The sequence below is a fragment of the Oryx dammah genome, unplaced genomic scaffold (genome assembly GCF_014754425.2).
Source record: "Oryx dammah isolate SB20612 unplaced genomic scaffold, SCBI_Odam_1.1 HiC_scaffold_22, whole genome shotgun sequence".
In the NCBI taxonomy this organism is placed as follows: domain Eukaryota; kingdom Metazoa; phylum Chordata; class Mammalia; order Artiodactyla; family Bovidae; genus Oryx; species Oryx dammah.
In genome coordinates this window covers 22,784,653-22,801,238 of record NW_024070206.1, presented here as the reverse complement: position 1 = coordinate 22,801,238, position 16,586 = coordinate 22,784,653, and the positions used below count along the sequence as shown (strand labels likewise).

The 16,586-nt window shown below is 42.8% G+C and overlaps 1 protein-coding gene across 6 annotated transcripts in view; it reads right to left on the bottom strand.

The window, feature by feature from the left end:
* EPB41L3 (erythrocyte membrane protein band 4.1 like 3) overlaps positions 1-16,586 on the bottom strand; it is a 206,866-nt gene that overhangs the window by 85,700 nt on the left and 104,580 nt on the right. For 5 of the 6 annotated variants that reach the window (XM_040264656.1, XM_040264659.1, XM_040264658.1 and 2 more), the window contains exons 2-3: positions 5,735-5,934; positions 1,952-2,149 (exon numbers count right to left, since the gene is read on the bottom strand). In XM_040264656.1, the coding sequence (XP_040120590.1) occupies positions 1,952-2,149; positions 5,735-5,923 (387 nt within the window). In that variant the 5' untranslated portion in view covers positions 5,924-5,934. Of the gene's footprint in view, positions 1-1,951; positions 2,150-5,734; positions 6,064-16,586 lie in introns of those variants that run through there. The other variant, XM_040264657.1, reaches the window with a different exon arrangement.

Below are 16,586 nucleotides of genomic sequence, written 5' to 3'. Positions count from 1 at the left end.
TGCCTTGTTTGAGGTCTTCTTCAATGCAAAAAAAAAAAAAAAAGGGGGGGGGGGTATTCCTCTTACTGTCTCCTGTATTCTATTCTTAATTCACTTGCTCGAGTTGAGGACAGGGGTTGGGGGTGGTAATCCTGCTTCTCCAGAGTTCTGTGCTTCTTCTCTCCATGAGTCTTAGAACAGGAAAAGGCACTGGAAGCATCAGAACTACTAGTTTCCACAGATGCACCTATACTGCTGGAATTCTCCCTGTGTGAAACACTATCCACTTTCTTCCAGACTGTTCTTTAGAAAACTCTGGTAGTCTTGACTAGAGGATTGCCGGGGAACCCTATTTACTGCATTATATAAATATAATTCAGTAGAAAGACTCACTCTCAAGTTAAGGAAAAAAGCTCTTGAATTAAATTTTTCCAGAAGGTGGATCCACACTGGAAAAATGCAACGTTGCTAAAGGTTACAAAAGTGCTTTTAAGCTTCATAGTAAAGCCCAGGTAAGAGTATATTACTGGATCTTCTCATTTCCAGAATAAACATCTGAATCAATAATTGAATACTTTGCACTAAGAAATTCGGCAAAATCAGAAGCAGCAGGCAAACTGCAACAAACAGACCTGTGTGTGGCAAACCTCAGAAAATATATTCTTACTCCCTACCCTTTTCCCTATTCAACAAGTCGGTGACAAACAAGCCCATTTCACTAAGCAACCCACTAATAACTGTCAGGTTACAGGATGACAAAAAATCTCTAACAAGAGAAATGAAATCACTTTTGATCTAAGAGTTTATTAAAAAATTTTTTCTATGTCCCTATAATCTGTAGTGATTTGGTAATGCAACCCTATCCCCACCCTAAGTGATGTTATCAATGTGAAATGGATTTGAACCTTCTGTTCCAAGAAAAGCACTGGTGCGTGAGCGCATTGCGCAGACTATGAGGAACGAGGCAGGGGTTACAGGCAGAGAACATGGGGCCTCAGGTGGGCGTGGTGCTGGCTGTGTCTGAAATGAACCACCACACACAGAGGTCCAGATTCTCAGCACCCCTGGCAGAAGGGGGCGCCGGTGGAGTCATGTGGTGGGCGGGGTGTAAGCAGAGGGATGTGCGAAGGACCAAGGGCAGGCAGCTGGAGGCAGAGGAACAGCTCTTTAAACGAAAATATTAAATCTAAAATGGGGATCGAAGATGTGGCGGGTGGTGGGTGGTGGACCTGGCGGACTTGTAGCTCCCGCCTGAGTTCTCGCCCAGCCTGTGTTCTCGAGATACTCAGCAACCATCCGTGTCTCTACCACTCTCAACAGCCCATGGTGCTCTCAGCTGTTAACTTGGTCTGGTCACACATCTCTGATAAAAGTCATTCACCCGCCCTTTCTCTCGAAGGAATTTTTTTTTTTTTTTTCTTTACAGAAAGAGCACAGAGGAGCATACGCTTTTACACTCGAGCTGCAGATGTGAATTTTAAAACCCTTTTACACTCGAACTGCAGATCCTGTTCATTGTCCAAGCAGGAAAAGGACATTCACCATTCAAATTACCCTACCACTCCTATGTACAGAAATCTGTAAGTTTCCTCCAATTAACAACCCCGCCATAAGTAATGCAAATAGAAAAAGTAAAATTCATTTCAATGACAGCTCACAGCCAGGATATTAAAGAAAACCTGATCTTTTAAAGGCCTCCAAAATGTTTTTCCTACAGTGGAAAGTATTAGATATTTTGTCTTTTTTTAAAAGAAGATCACATTTTTCTCTAGATTGTAACATTTTGGGGACAAGCATTTTCAGTAATTTGATCCCCTGTGAGAGAGACTGGAAATAATTTTGTATTTAGAAACTGGATCTGAGTAATTTTCCAGAGATCTGGAAAAACAAAGAGGCATCTTGCATGCTTTAGACCAATATGCCCCAGCTCTCAATATCCAGGACAAAAAAAAAATTTTAAATATACACTGACCTCTACATCACAGGTATATTCTGATCCATCCAGAAGTATCACTTTGCACTGCATGCTTTTAGGCTTTTTGACAATCTTCAATGGAGATCGAGATAGTTTGCTGCTAGATGATTTCTGAGACAGTTTATCGTCTTCAAATTGCTGATATTCGAGCTGCTTGGCAGGTCCGGTAGCAAACTCCTGGTCCTTGTCAGTGACCTGTGGAGAGCAAACAATGGACACTGCAAGACAGGAAATAAATATTGCATTGCTCAGGCAATCAAAGGACACTGTAGAAACAGGATTTTCTATCTCCTACAGGATGAGGGATGTCTGAATTAGGACATAAGGAATGGATACACATACACAAAAATAATACTAACAGGTACACCTAAATAATTTCTGCCACCTGAATGTACCCATAGGGACTTCTTTCAGTTTGACTTAAGTATTAACACGAGAAGTGCTGAGTTCTTAGTGAATGCCATCAAGTTTTGCCCAAGCAAAGAAGGGTACAAATGACTTTTAAGGATTTTTTTTTGATATGGACCATTTTTAAAGTCTTTATTGAATTTACTACAATACTGCTTCTATTTTATGTTTTGGTTCTTTGGCTCTGAGGCATGTGGGATCTTAGCACCCTAACCAGGGGTCAAACCTGCACCCTCTTCATTGGAAGGCGAAGTCTTAACCACTGGACTGCCAGGAAAGTTTGGGCTCTTGACTTTTTAAAAAGGCACTGGCTCTCACAGACATAGTGAGCAGATGTATAGTTATCAGAAGGGAAAGGGTGAGGGGACAGATTAGGAATTTGGAATTAACAGATACACGCTTCCCAGGTGGCACTAGTGGTAAAGAACCTGCCTGTCAATGCAAGAGACATAAGAGACGCGGGTTTGATCCCTGGGTCAGGAAGATCTCCTGGAGGCAGGGCATGGCAACCCACTCCAGTATTCTTGCCTGGAGAATCCCCATGGACAGAGAAGCCTGGAAGCCTACAGCCCATAGGGTCATAAAGAGTCAGACACAACTGAAGCAACTTAACATACACTACTATATATATATTAAACTAGATAAGCAACAAGGTCCATACAGCACAGGAACCTATCTTCAATACCCTGTAATAACCTATAATGGAAAAGAACCTGAAAAAAAAAAAGTGTGTATAACTGTATCACACTGCTGTACACCTGAAACTAATAAGACATTGTAAACCAACTATACTTCAATTAGAAAAAAACAAAAGTGTTGGATAGTATAAGCCTTAAAAGTAATTAAATCATCTAAGATTGAATCTAATGTATTCTGCTTCTTTCATTCACTGGGTCGAGCTGTTTGGCAGGTACTTTACTCCATGACCCATACTGCTCCATAAACATACCAGGTATCTTATAAACTGTAAAGCCTACAGAGTTTCAAGTATTAATCTTCTCAGTAATTTTACGACTGTTAAAATACTTGATTTAGCTCTAACTCAGTTCAATGACAGAGAAGGCAATGGCACCCCACTCCAGTACTCTTGCCTGGAATATCCCAGGGACGGAGAAGCCCGGTAGGCTGCAGTCCATGGGGTCGCTAAGAGCCGGGCACGACTGAGCGACTTCACTTTCACTTTTCACTTTAATGCATTGGAGAAGGAAATGGCAACCCACTCCAGTGTTCTTGCCTGGAGAATCCCAGGGACAGTGGAGCCTGGTGGGCTGCCATCTATGGGGTTGCACAGAGTCGGACATGACTGAAGCGACTTAGCAGCAGCAGCAGCAGCAGCAGCAATTCAGTGAAGCTAGAAGTACTGAAATTAATTAAAAATAATCCTTTAAGTCTGCTTCCCCCCCCACTCTTCATTGTAATGAACCAGTATAAGAAAATATCAAATCTGTTCAAAGGCTTTAATCTGCTTTCAAAGCCTAACAATCCAGTCCAAGCTAGACTCAGAACTTTAAGAGGGAGCAATCCTACAGAAAAGCAACATTTTCCCTTGTGTCAATCCCCTTGGAATCTCCCTGTGCCCTGCTCTCCAATGACTTTTTCTACCCCTCTTCTATCTATTAGATTACCCCCAATGCGTATTCAACCCATGGGCCCAACCACTGCTTCTACTGGTCTGCAAATACACTCTCAAAAGTCCAAAGAAAGATATGTTCTTAGAAAATTCTCTTTTCTGACCTCTCCATTTTGTAAATGAGCAAGCTGACGTCCAGAGGACTTGAAAAGAGTTCTGGAAACACTGAGATAACTACAGAAGAAAAGTGGTTTAGAGTCACACTTCTCTTTAGTTTCCAATGTCTGAGTATAGAAAGTCAATCCATTTATTAACTATGTATGTCTAATTATATTTGGGTATAGAAGCTCTTCTCCCACTTTCATGTTTATTTCATTTCAGAGTGAAGAGGATAGAAAAATCCAGCCTAATAATTTAAAATTGCTGAAGATCTGCAAACAAACAAAACCCTACCACTTATTATGTCTACACAAAAAGAAAAGGTAAGGGAAACCAGGATGACAACACCTGCTCCTTAGATTCTACCTGACAAAAGGTAAAGGATAACCCACAGCTCCCTTCACAAAACGTCTGAGATCAGACAGAGCATGAAAATAAATGTTATTCTTTTCCTTTTGACCCCCTACCGCACCACATGTAAGATCTTAGTTCCCTGAGCAAGAACTGAACCCAAGCCCCTTGCATTTCAAAGTGCAGAGTCAGCCACTGGACCGCAAGGGAAGTTCCAACATGACTATAGAGTTTAAAAGCAGAAAAGAAAGAAAATAATCAGGCTTGTCAACACATAATTTAATGTTACAATTATGTGTTGTGTTTTAAAAAAGGCATGAGGACTCAATGTCTCCTTTTGACATCCTCTAGAATTTCTGGCTGGACATAGACACTTTCAACCTGTAAAAGGTCAACCATATGTAGAGATTCCCAGATTCCCTTAACCCATGAGTCAGCATCCTAAAACATACGGATCCCAGGTTTGAAGTTTGAAGACAAAAAAATTTAAATATGGATTCATTCAAGGCCCAGGTATAAATCATGCTTTATATTTTGTAGGAAAATTTTTAAAAGGAATAATCACATTATCCATGACAACTTAAACACATTTAGGTAACAAAGTTGAATATGTCCATGGCAGAGAGAAAGAGAGCAGCTTGAACACCTACTAGGGACCGCTGGTAACCTTAAGGTCAGAGTAGCCCCCGGGGAAATGTTAGAATAGTTCTGAATTAGTGTGTACATGCTTAGCCGCTGAGTCATGTCGACTCTTTGCGACCCCATGGACTACAGCTCAACAGGCTCCTCTGTCTATGGGGATTCATTCTCCAGGCAAGAATACTAGAATGGGTTGCCATGCCCTTCTCCAGAGGATCTCTGGACCCAGGGACCAAACCCAGGTCTCCTGCATTGCAGGCGAATTCTTTACTGTCTGAGCCACCAGAGGCTTAAATAAACAACTGGGAGCATAATTAGAGCTGCCAGTTCAGGGTCTAGCCTCCCTGTAAACTCAGATAAAACCGTGGACCCGCAGTCCAGATTTCAGTGTGAGCTGAAATGCTTTCATCAAAGGAAGGCGTTACCAAGCAAGGCTGTGGAATGTCATTCACTGAAAGTCTTAAAACAGCTTAAGTGTCCATCTGCCCGGGGAACAGAAGAGGACAAGCAGATGATTCCCTCCCCTCCCCTGCACCCACCACGTTCCTGCTAGTGCTGAGATCCAGGTCAGAGGAAAGCCTGGAAAAGCTCAGCAGACATTCATTCATGGTTCTGGGTTGGAATGGCAGAGGTACGGGGCGATGCGGGCTCACCTCCTTCCTCACAGGCGTGCTGTGCGCTGCGGCCTCCTCGAACTGCTCCGGCGCCTGGGGCTGCTCCTCGGCGGCCGGCTCGGGGCCCGGCTGCGCCTCCGGCTGTACCCCCTGGCCCCCCGCCGCCTCCTGGGGTTCGGCCTCCTGCTCCGGCTTGGATTCCGAGTCTGATCCCGATTCGGTAGTCATGGTCGATTGTTCTGCAGGCAGAGAGAGGGATGGTCCTATCACTCGGGGAACCAGCACCCAGAAGAGGGAGACAGGCTAAGAACCCAACACAGACCCAGCAGCCTTGTCAAGCTCACCACTGGCAAGGGTGCCCATCGACGGCGCAAAATGAACATTTAACTAGCAGTCAAGTTGATTTGGGGCCATCACGGGTTTCCCTATTAGATTTTCACCACAGATGACAAGGAAATGACACTACCATCCTAATAATTACCTAACTTAGATATGTTTAATTTCAGAAACACGAATTTGCAGTAGCAGCTGAAGATACATTTTAGTCTCTGGGAAGGATGATCTGATAATGGAAGCAGGTGCAATTTCTCACTCTTCTCCTCCTCCCCAGGGACCCTGCTCTGCCCCTCCACAGCCCTGAATCCATCCATTCTTCCTGGAACAACCGTCTTTCCTCTGTGATGCCCCATGACTGTTATGCCCTTCTGAATGAGTGACCACAGTACAACGGCGGCTTCTTAAGTATTGCCGGGCCTGTTCCGCACTGGACCACACCAGCCCTGGCCATGGCTGAAGGGAAGCCAGACAGCATCCCCTCTCTTGCTCATCACAAGCTCACTCTCAAAGGTTTCTTCTCAGCTCTCCCTCATTTCCCTTGAGTGTTGAAGGAGAAGTCTGTCTCATATTCCATCAGAAACTCAAACAACAGATCTTGATACAGAATAATCTGCTCTTACATCCTAAAAAAGACACTCTAAAATATAACCGCCATGTTCTTATAACTTACTTTTAAAGACACTTGTATTTTGTGCCTCAGTTTCCACATCTGCCAAATGGGAGAACTGAGCACGATCACATCTAAATAAGCTATTCCCTGCTGTTATCTTTTCCCTACTACTAATAGACATGCTGCTCTAGTTAAAGCTGTTTTTTTGCTCTAAGCAAGAAAGCTGCTATACCACTGGTCACCATGTCATTTTAAGCAATTTCTCATTTCAGGTGTATGGTAAATATTTCAAAAATGAACACTGCGGATCATCATATAATTTCCCTTCCTAATCCTAATTTTATGGTAAAAATATCTCAAGCAAAGAATTAGTGTCACACTTTAAGCAAATAATACACCTGCTCATATGGTGTAGAATTTGTATGCCCAATAAAACACCATAGTAAAACCACCATTTAATTCCTATTCTTACAATACACATTGGAAGATGCTTAACACTTTGAAGAGGGAGACATTATAAATACTAATCTATCTTTATAAACTAAATGTGGTGCTTTCTAGGTTACTTTTAACCATCACCAGTTATTCTGCCTGCTGAATAAAAGACCTGTTAACCTGGCATTTGCTCAGTTACCATGTAAATGTAAATACCAAGTCCAAGTACAGGGCCACCCAGGGATCTACATAAAACTAATACATTTTTTTTCCTCCTTACATTTTATATTTTCAAGCAAATCTTGAAGGTAAATATGATATTCTCATTTTTAAGCTTATAATACAAAGTGTCAAGTCTACAGAAAAAACAGTGGAGGGAGAGGGAGAGGTGGTGATTGTGTAATTCAGAGACTATAGCAGAATTCTTCCTTTTAAAAGGGGAGGAGTCATTCTAATAATCAATTCAACTTGCCCACCCTTCAGGGAGTACCAGATATGAATCAGGCCCTGCTCTTGGTTTAGAAGCAGAGATAAACATGTTGTAACCCCCTGCCACCTCTTTGACTATCTTCTCTGGATTTCCTTACTATTTTTTAAATGTAAGGGATTTTTCCCCACACATGTAACTGTGGAATGCACTATAGACCTGAAAGTATGTTAGTCGCTTAGTTGAGTCTGATTCTTCGCAACCCCATGAACTATAGTCTGCCAGGCTCCTGTGTCCATGGGATAGTCCAGGTAAAAATACTGGAGTGTATTGCCAGTCCCTTCTCCAGGGGATCTTCCTGACCCAGGAATTGAACCTGGGATCTCCTGCATTGCAAGCAGGTTCTTCACTGTCTGAGCTGAAAATCTTCTCAAATACGTGTTAAGATAAAAATCTTTCTAAACACAAAATTAGCCTGGGATTCACTCTACATGAAACAGAAAGGTAAAACTCATAAAGAAATATCCCAATTTTGCCTGCTACTATTCTAGTCATGAAATCACTCAGCACCTGGTTTTTGTCTTTAATTCCATGTCTTGTCCCTAAGGCAAAGAGCCAGCTCCACAAAGGCTGAATAAAAATGCAAAATGGACAGAGCCCAGGAATCACCTATCCGCTATTTAAAGAGTGAAATAACCTACCATTATTTTCTGCCTAGGAATAACTAATACCTGACCTGGCATATATCACATTTATCATGGAACCGCACTTCAAATAAAATCCTACGCCCTTGTCAAATATTTCCTCGTCATATCATTTCCCCTAACACTAAATATATAATATAAGAAATACAAATCATTTCTGTTTTTTGATTAATATTAATAAAATAAATTTCCTTGCTGTTGAGAGACAGTAAAGTAAGAAACTTTAAAAATGTAAGGTTTTAAAATTCTGGAATCTCACTAGAATCAATATTTAATTCCAATATCTGAGAGGGCATACGGTCAAATTGTACCTATGAGCAAACTGTATCAATGGCCTCAACCTGTAAATTCAATTTTAGAACTTTGAAAATAGTCTTCCTTCCCTATTCACATGCCAATATAAGTGAGCAATAAACTGATTTTTCAATAGCAAAGAACTAAAACCAAAGCTTCTTAATATGGTCCTTCTTACTTTAGGTCATTAGTTTAATAATTCTATAATGTACATCTCCAATCTTAAACCCAAGTGCCAAAACATTCTTTAGTATTAGATTTGCATGATTTTCACAGTGCTTTGGTTTTTCTTTTTCTTATACTCGATTCTTTGCTTTCCTAGATGACCCCTGCCATTTAAAACTGCACATTACCCTTGCCAACTCACTAAAGATGACTATTTTCCAATGCTCCCTTCTCTTCTGATAGATTAATTTTGTATGACCTATAATTAGCAACCATTCGGTGACTGGAAGGAACAGCATCACCTGTGATCACAAACAGAAAGTGACACAAAACACTTATGCTCAGCTTTGGCTAAACTGTGCCTTTTCTCTATATTAAATTTACCTTGTTAACTGTGTTCTGCTTCAGCTTAAAAAAGTCTGGAATCCTAGAAACTCTAAATCCTCAAAACTGGTGTAAGGACTTTCACTACATGCACTGGGATGATGGTGAGAGAAGCCTTGTTCATCTTTTCAAGAAACATAAACTGTATTCTATGATGCCTCTTTTCAAGGCTGTATTTATTCCATGACTACCAAAAGAAATGGTAATTATAGTGGAGTCTATTTGCATTAAAAAAAGCCCCAGTATCCACTAAACACACCCACACACACCTAACAACTGCTCCTGACCTTGCATCCTACCCCTCTGCAACCCCATCTTCACTCCTCCAGGATGGCTACCTCTCTACTCTTCTTTACAGTCATGTTCTGGAAAGAATTATTTAAAAAAAAAAAAAAAAAAAAGGCTCAAGCAGTAATTAACGTTCTCCTGTAGGAAAAATCCTAGGTTTGTGTCTTTTAATAAAATGTCACTGAATTTTCCTATCTGCAAGAAATCTGCTTCGAGCTGAGAGTTGTCCACCAGCCCATGGGGCAGGCTCATGGGAAGTAACCTTGGGTAAAAAAGATAATCGCTAACCTTCAACCTCAAGTTAAAGGACTAGCTTTAGAAGCAATCAAAGATCAGAGGCTACTTCAGGAAGACACAGGGGAATCGGGAAAAATAAGAGCAAGGATGAGGCAGGACGCGGAGGGGCAGGCAGCCATGCAGCAACCACCCTCAACTCTACCACAGGTTCTGTGACCTCAAAGAACCTGGCTTCTTCTGTTCTAAGAGGCTGAAATTCTAGGATTTCTGAAACCTGAGACCCTGTTGTATGAACAGCATGATGGTGGCGGTGGCTGTAGTCACTCAGTTGTGTCTGACTCTCTGTGACCCCATGGATTGTAGCCTGCCAGGCTCCTCTGTCCATGGGATTTCCCAGGCAAGAATACTGGAGTGGGTTGCCATTTCCTTCTCCAGGGGAACTTCCCAACTCAGGGATCGAACCCCAGTCTCCTGCATTGGCAGGAGGATTCTTTACTGCTGAGCCACCAGGGAAGCCCATTAACAATGAGGTCTAAGGAAATTTTGTCCTTTAAGTGAGGACGGAGACTAACTCCAAGAACAGGAAGCTCCTAGGGCAGCAACTGCTCACACGCTGGTGGGAAAACCAGCTTCCTGGCCACTGTACAAGTGCAAGGCTTCATCAGCTATCTGAGTCTCTTCAAGTTTGATTTAATTCACCAAAGCAAGACATTACCCAGATAATCCTAAGAAGCTGAAATAATCTCTTAGTTTACTGAATACACTTGAAAACCCTAAATAATTTTTTCAGCAACTTTTTAGCTTTTCAAGTTCAAAGATGCTTACCTCTATGTGTGAGCAGATAAACAAATACAGTTTAGAAAACAGAATTTAAAATGTATGGCCAACAAGGATGTACTGTATATAGCACAGGGAACTCTGCTCAATGTTATGTGGTAGCCTGGATGGGAGGGGAGTTTGGGGGAAAATAGAAACATGTATATGGACGGCGGGGATGGCGGAGTCTCTATGCTGTTCACCTGAAACTATCACAGCATTGTTAATCGGTTTTACCCCAACACAAAATAAAAAGTTTAAAAAAAGAAAATAGATACGGTGATTATGTAAGTGTCCATTTTATCAACATGTGTCCACATTTCAAAATCCAACTGATGGGAAATGCCGGGATATAAAATTCCAATATATCTTTGAAATACCAGGATATTGTATAGCTTCCATAGTCCTCTGAATACATTTCTATAAAACCAAGGGAACAGCTGGCTCCCCCTCTAGAGGAAAGGGGACTTGCGCTGGTAAAGGATTTTAACAGAATTCAGTGACACCACTAATGGGAGGAGGTCGAGTTCCCGAGACAAGGAAGCTGCTGGCAAGTGAGGTCTGTCTATAAAGCTAGTGGCAGAACAACGAATCTCAGTTCTGCTCTAGTACACCTGCATTACGACCATTGTGTTAAAAGCAAGGACGGCCCCAAACTTGGATTCCTGAACTCCAGACAGCGGGGAAAGGGGCCCAAAGGGTCCGAGAGATTGCTTTGATACTTCCAAGGATACTGTACATTCAGAAATGACGTGGCTGCACATAGTGGCCAAGTCTCTCTGTTTCTGCTTGGGCATTTATCAGCTAAGGTTAGAAATACTGGCTACGTCATAAATCCATCCCTTCCACAAACATGTGCTGAATGTGAGGCCTGGGGACACATGAGATGAAGACAAACAAGTCTCTGCTCTAGGGGAGCCTGCCTTCTAACTGAAGGAGACAGAGAAATGAAAGAGGTCAGCCCCAGGGAGACGGTATTAGATGAGTGAATCTGAAGTTGGGTGGGGCTTCCCCGATGGCACGAGTGGTAGAGAGCCTGCCTGCAATGCAAGAGACGCAAGAGACTTGGGTTCAGTCCCTGTGTTGGGAAGGTCCCCTGGAGGATGAAATGGCAACCCACTCCAGTATTCTTGCCTGGAGAGTCCCATGAACAGAGGAGCCTCATGGGCTACAGTCCATGGGGCCTCAGAGAATCAGAGCACACACCAAGTGGATGGGTGGCTGCGGACGCTGGGTGGTCAGGCAGGGCTTCTCCAGGGAGGGGACGTTCCAGTATCAGGCACAGGGGCTGGGACCCTGCCTTCCAGAAGCCTAGTGCCCAGGCCCTAAGGATGAAATGAGCCTGTGCTCCACAACAGAGAAGCCACTGCGATGAGAAGCCCATGGCTGAGGAACAAGAAGCTGGTGTCAGGAGCTGGGACTCAGAAGGTGCAGGGAGAGGGCCACCATGTAGTAGGTGACGTAAGTGGGGTTTGGGGCCTTGCTAAGCCAGCATATGAAGCTGGGTTTTATTTTAAAGGCAGTGGAGAATTTTAACGGGAGCAGTCAGAGGGTCTTATTGATGCTTTTAAAGAGATGACTCAGGGCCTTCCCTGATGGTCCAGTGGTTAAGAATCTGCCTGACAATGCAGGAACAGGGTTCGATCCCTGATCTGGGAGGATTCCACCTGCTGGGGATCAACTAAGCCCCTGAGCCACACCTAAAAAAGCTTAAGCACTCTAGAGAGTGTGCTCCACAAGAGAAGCCCGTGCACCACAACTAGAATGTAGCCTGCGTTTGCTGCAACTAGAGAAAGCCCGTGCACAGCAATGACGATCCAGTGCAGCCAAAAATAAAGAAAGAAATGTGCTTTTTTTTTTTTTAAAGAGAGGAAGACCACGCTGGGTTTGGAGTGAGGGAGCCAGGATGGAGCAGGGGGAGCAATGAGCAGGTTACAGTAGTAGTCCAGGTGAGAGAAGATGCTGGGAGGAGATGAAGGAAGGGCAGGGGTGCCTTCTAGGGTATTGGAAGCTATGATCTGAGCCTTGTGCAGGCAGGGCTAGCTGGGAGACACAACTGCTTAGCATTGTTAGGTCTCTTATAAACACAGGGACTCCTGGGGGTGAGACGCCCACACACTATGCGCTCATTAGGCAGGGAGCCCAGCCACACGCAAAGATGAGGCTTCAGTCCTTCTTCTGGGCGCTGCCGCATCTCTAATGCAGGTCTTCAGGGAACCCAACGGCATTATCCATCATTTCTAAACACATTCAGGTGAGAGGCAACGCCTGGCTGCATGTGTAATGAATGTCTTCTTCTGGTCTAAGTGACAGCTCCAGTCTTCCTAGCAAAGCAGATGAACACAGAAAAGCTTTGGCCGTGGGCGTAGAGCACGGCTTTCTAGACTTCATTTGGGTACCGAGCTCATAGCTAAAGGGCATCTTGGACCTATGGGCTCATTTCACACATAACCTGGCTAAGAATTTCAGTCTCCATGAGATTTTAACATGATTATCACCGAGACACTGTCATTGTCAGCAAAGAGGTGCTAGTAAGTTTGTAGAACACTTCTGCTCCTATCAAAGGGTTTAACTTAAAATGACTAAGCTGTCGACCCATGAACCTTCTCTTGCCCCGGTTGGATCTAGAACCACCTTACCAAGCACAGAGCAGTGCTTTTCACAACATGTGTACATTTTTTCACTTGGACAAGCATTTGAATGTATTAGTCAATGCACAGCAGAAATATTTTAAGGAGCTTTCCTGTGATAAGAAAGTGCCAAGCACATGTATTTATTTTTAGGAGTTAGAATATTTGAATTCTATTTCCTACGAGCTCTGTTTACAGCCATGCATTTGTGTTCCCTATCACTGAAACAGAGTTCAGGACTGACCACGACTTCATTTCCCTCAGCCAGAGATGCTCCCACAGAACCCTTGGGGTTATAGGGAAAAAATTAAATCAAAATGGAAATTTCAGCCACCAATGAAATACATCAGAAAGGGCAAAAAGACAGCCCTTATGTCAATATGAATCCTGGAAAGTCTAAGAGAGCAAGCTAAATTTAGCAACATTCTCTTCATTTACTGTTAAGCATAAATCACTCTTTCTAAGGAAGAAATTGGCATTATATCCTCTGTATGTGGATCGCCATTCAAACAGCATTATTTGCTTCTTAACTCTCACCTCTATGGCAATATTAGAAAATACTGCCTTATGGCTTCCTCAAAGGAAGATTCAATTTGCAAAATGCATAGGAGGTTCCTGAGTTTGGAGTAATTTCTCATCGCCTTTCTGTGCTTTCCCTAATATTATTTTGTAATTAACAGGGTGCGGTGCTTGAGAAAGTAAAGGAACTTGTTCACAGGGAACCCAAGGTGTGCAGTGGATGGTGCCTCCCAGGACAGATGGAGGCGGGGAAGTCATACTTGCCCAAGGTCATATAATAACCACCACTGGCCAACAATTAAATCTGAGTTTTGGAGGACTTCCCTGGTAGTTCAGAGGTTGAGAACCCACCCTGCAATGCAGGGCATGCGGGTTTGATCGGTGGTTGGGGAACTAAGATCCCACAGGCTGTGCAGCAACTGAGCCCACACAACAAAGACCCCTCGTGCAGCAACTAAGACCTGATGCACCCAAATGCATAAATGAGTTTTTTTTTTAAATCTGAGTTTCTGCTTCGGATAAGACCTCTTTCTTCTACACTAGTTCTGCACTTCAGTGACAGCAATTAAACCTACCCTTAGCCTTCTGTCCCTATTTCAGAACTGGAGAGCTTTTCAAAGTCATTGTTTTATGTGATCATCTACAATTCCACAATGCTACTTTATTCCTTTACTCAGTGTAAATCAAACATTAATAAATTTAAACTTCTATAACATTACATTTTGGTTTATAGACTATTTTCCCTACTACTTACTTGTCTTTATGCACTTATCTTTACTACTTAATTTATCTCTATATATGTGTATGTATATATATATAACATCACAATTTTAGTTTCTAATCGACTGCAAGCTCTTAGAATTCTATACCAGGTTGCCAACTTATTTCTAGAAAACAAACAAAAAGATCATTTTTGCTTTTAGAGAAAATATGAATGGTACTGACCCTGCTTCTAGATTCTCAACAATTTGTGACTTTTCACTGATAGTGGCTTTAGCCTCAAATATCCATTTGAGCCTAGACTGTAACCAGCTCCAACTTTGAAAGTGTTGTTCGTGGAGGGCCTCAAATGGACAAGACACCAACAACATACTGTCCGACTCCACTGTTTGAAACTTTTCAGAATTCCACGGCTACAATCTAAATAGGAAAGAAAAGGAGATGGAGTGTTTCTTCTGGCCAATTCTGCCTTGACGAGGAACTTATTAGCAAAAAGATATCTTTGGCACCTTAAATAGGGAGCATATTTCTCTACTACCCAGCATCTGACTCTGCATCTGTGAGAAATGAGGTGTGAACCAGAGAGAGTGAATAAATTAAAACAGAGTCAGACTGTGCCGTTAACCACCACCCAGGAGAGCTGCCCGGCTCTTTCTGAAATGGGTCTCTCTCCTTTAGAACCATGCGTTTGCAAAACAGGGAAAAGGTCATGGCTAAAACTCCCAACCTCTGCACTCAGGGAGGGACAACATCCTCTCTGGTATCTGCGGGTACCTGGCAGAGAAGCCAGGGTTCGGGCTTCTCTTTAGAGTTGTCAGCACTTTAGCGATTGAGGCAGGAGATAGACGGGCCCAGGCTGAAAAGCTAGAGTCTGTCCTCTGTGCACAGATACTCTAAGCTTAAGACGAGAAGCAGCTGAACCCTGGCCAGATACAAGACCATGTATTTCTCACTCTCAAGAAAGTCAAGGTCAGGGAGACCTTCTTGACTACATGTGAACAGAAAGGCGCTGTGGAGGTCAGAAAGGAGTGATGCCAACCTACCCAAAGCCCTCTTCACTGGAATCCATCTTGACTAAAGAGGCGCATGTACACGTGGAAGGACCTGAAGATAAACCGAACGCGGACTCAGAATGGGGCAAAGCAAGATGACTGGCCGAAGGAAACCCAGAAGAAATGCCCCATCTAAGTGATTCATTTATCCTCCCATATAAGTGAGGAAAGGGGGGCAACAGAAGATGAGATGGCTAGATAGCATCACTGACTCAATGGACTTGGATTTGAGCAAACTCCAGGAGATAGCAAAGGACAGGGGAGCCTGGCACGCTGCAGTCCACAGGATCCCAGAGTCGGACATAAGTTAGCAACTGAACAACAACAAGTGACTCAAACTACCACTATCATGGCTGAGCAGAATCTCCGTAGTTGGTCTGTGGACAAGAGTCCACCTTCTCCCCAGATTGCTGACTTGTCTGCTTAAAGCACTTTTCCTTTCTACTGACACTTGCTTCTCAAATGATTGGTTTTGAATGGTGAGCAGTTGAACCTGACTTTAACAACACTGTAATAAGTGATCTTTAATATTACTATTATGACTCACTGAAGGCTCAGATAATGGTTAGTACTTTTTAATAATAAACTGTCTTTAGTTAAGTTTTGTATAATATTTTTAAGACATAATGCCATTTCACACTTAAAAGGCTACAGTGTAGTATAAACGTAACTTTTAAAGGCACCAGGAAACCAAAAAACTTGTGTGACATGCTTTATTGTGTGTCTGGAACCCACCCTGCAACAATGCCTACGTGTGAACAATGACTGAACCTCTAAGTCCCGTGTCTACAAATAATGTCTTGGGAACTCAGATCCAACTGAGTCTGACTCCTAAAACCCGGGGCTGTTTTTGTGGTTTATTGCCAAGAACAGAAACGAATACAAGTTGAAAGCTCTCAGCTCTTCCCCCGAGTAGAATATGCTAAATTCGACCAGCTTCCCTTTTTAATCCTGACATTGTCTTGACACTTAGGTATTCCAAAGCCAAATTAATAGAATTTGGTTTTCACCACAGTTCCAGATCATAGCGTCTCTGCACCACCCCCCACTCCCGCCCCATTAATTAACTAAGTGTTCAGAACTCTTGTAAGAGAGGAAATGGGAGCTCCTCTGGCATTCTGGATCCTTCTACATTTGGGAGTTTTGACAGGTTGTTGAGTCTTTGCAAACTTCAATTCAAATGTGAGGCCAAGTACTGAATTATTCTGTTTCTTACCATAATGCATTAGCTTTTATCTCTATGCTAGCAATGGAAGGAGACTACAAAGAATGTT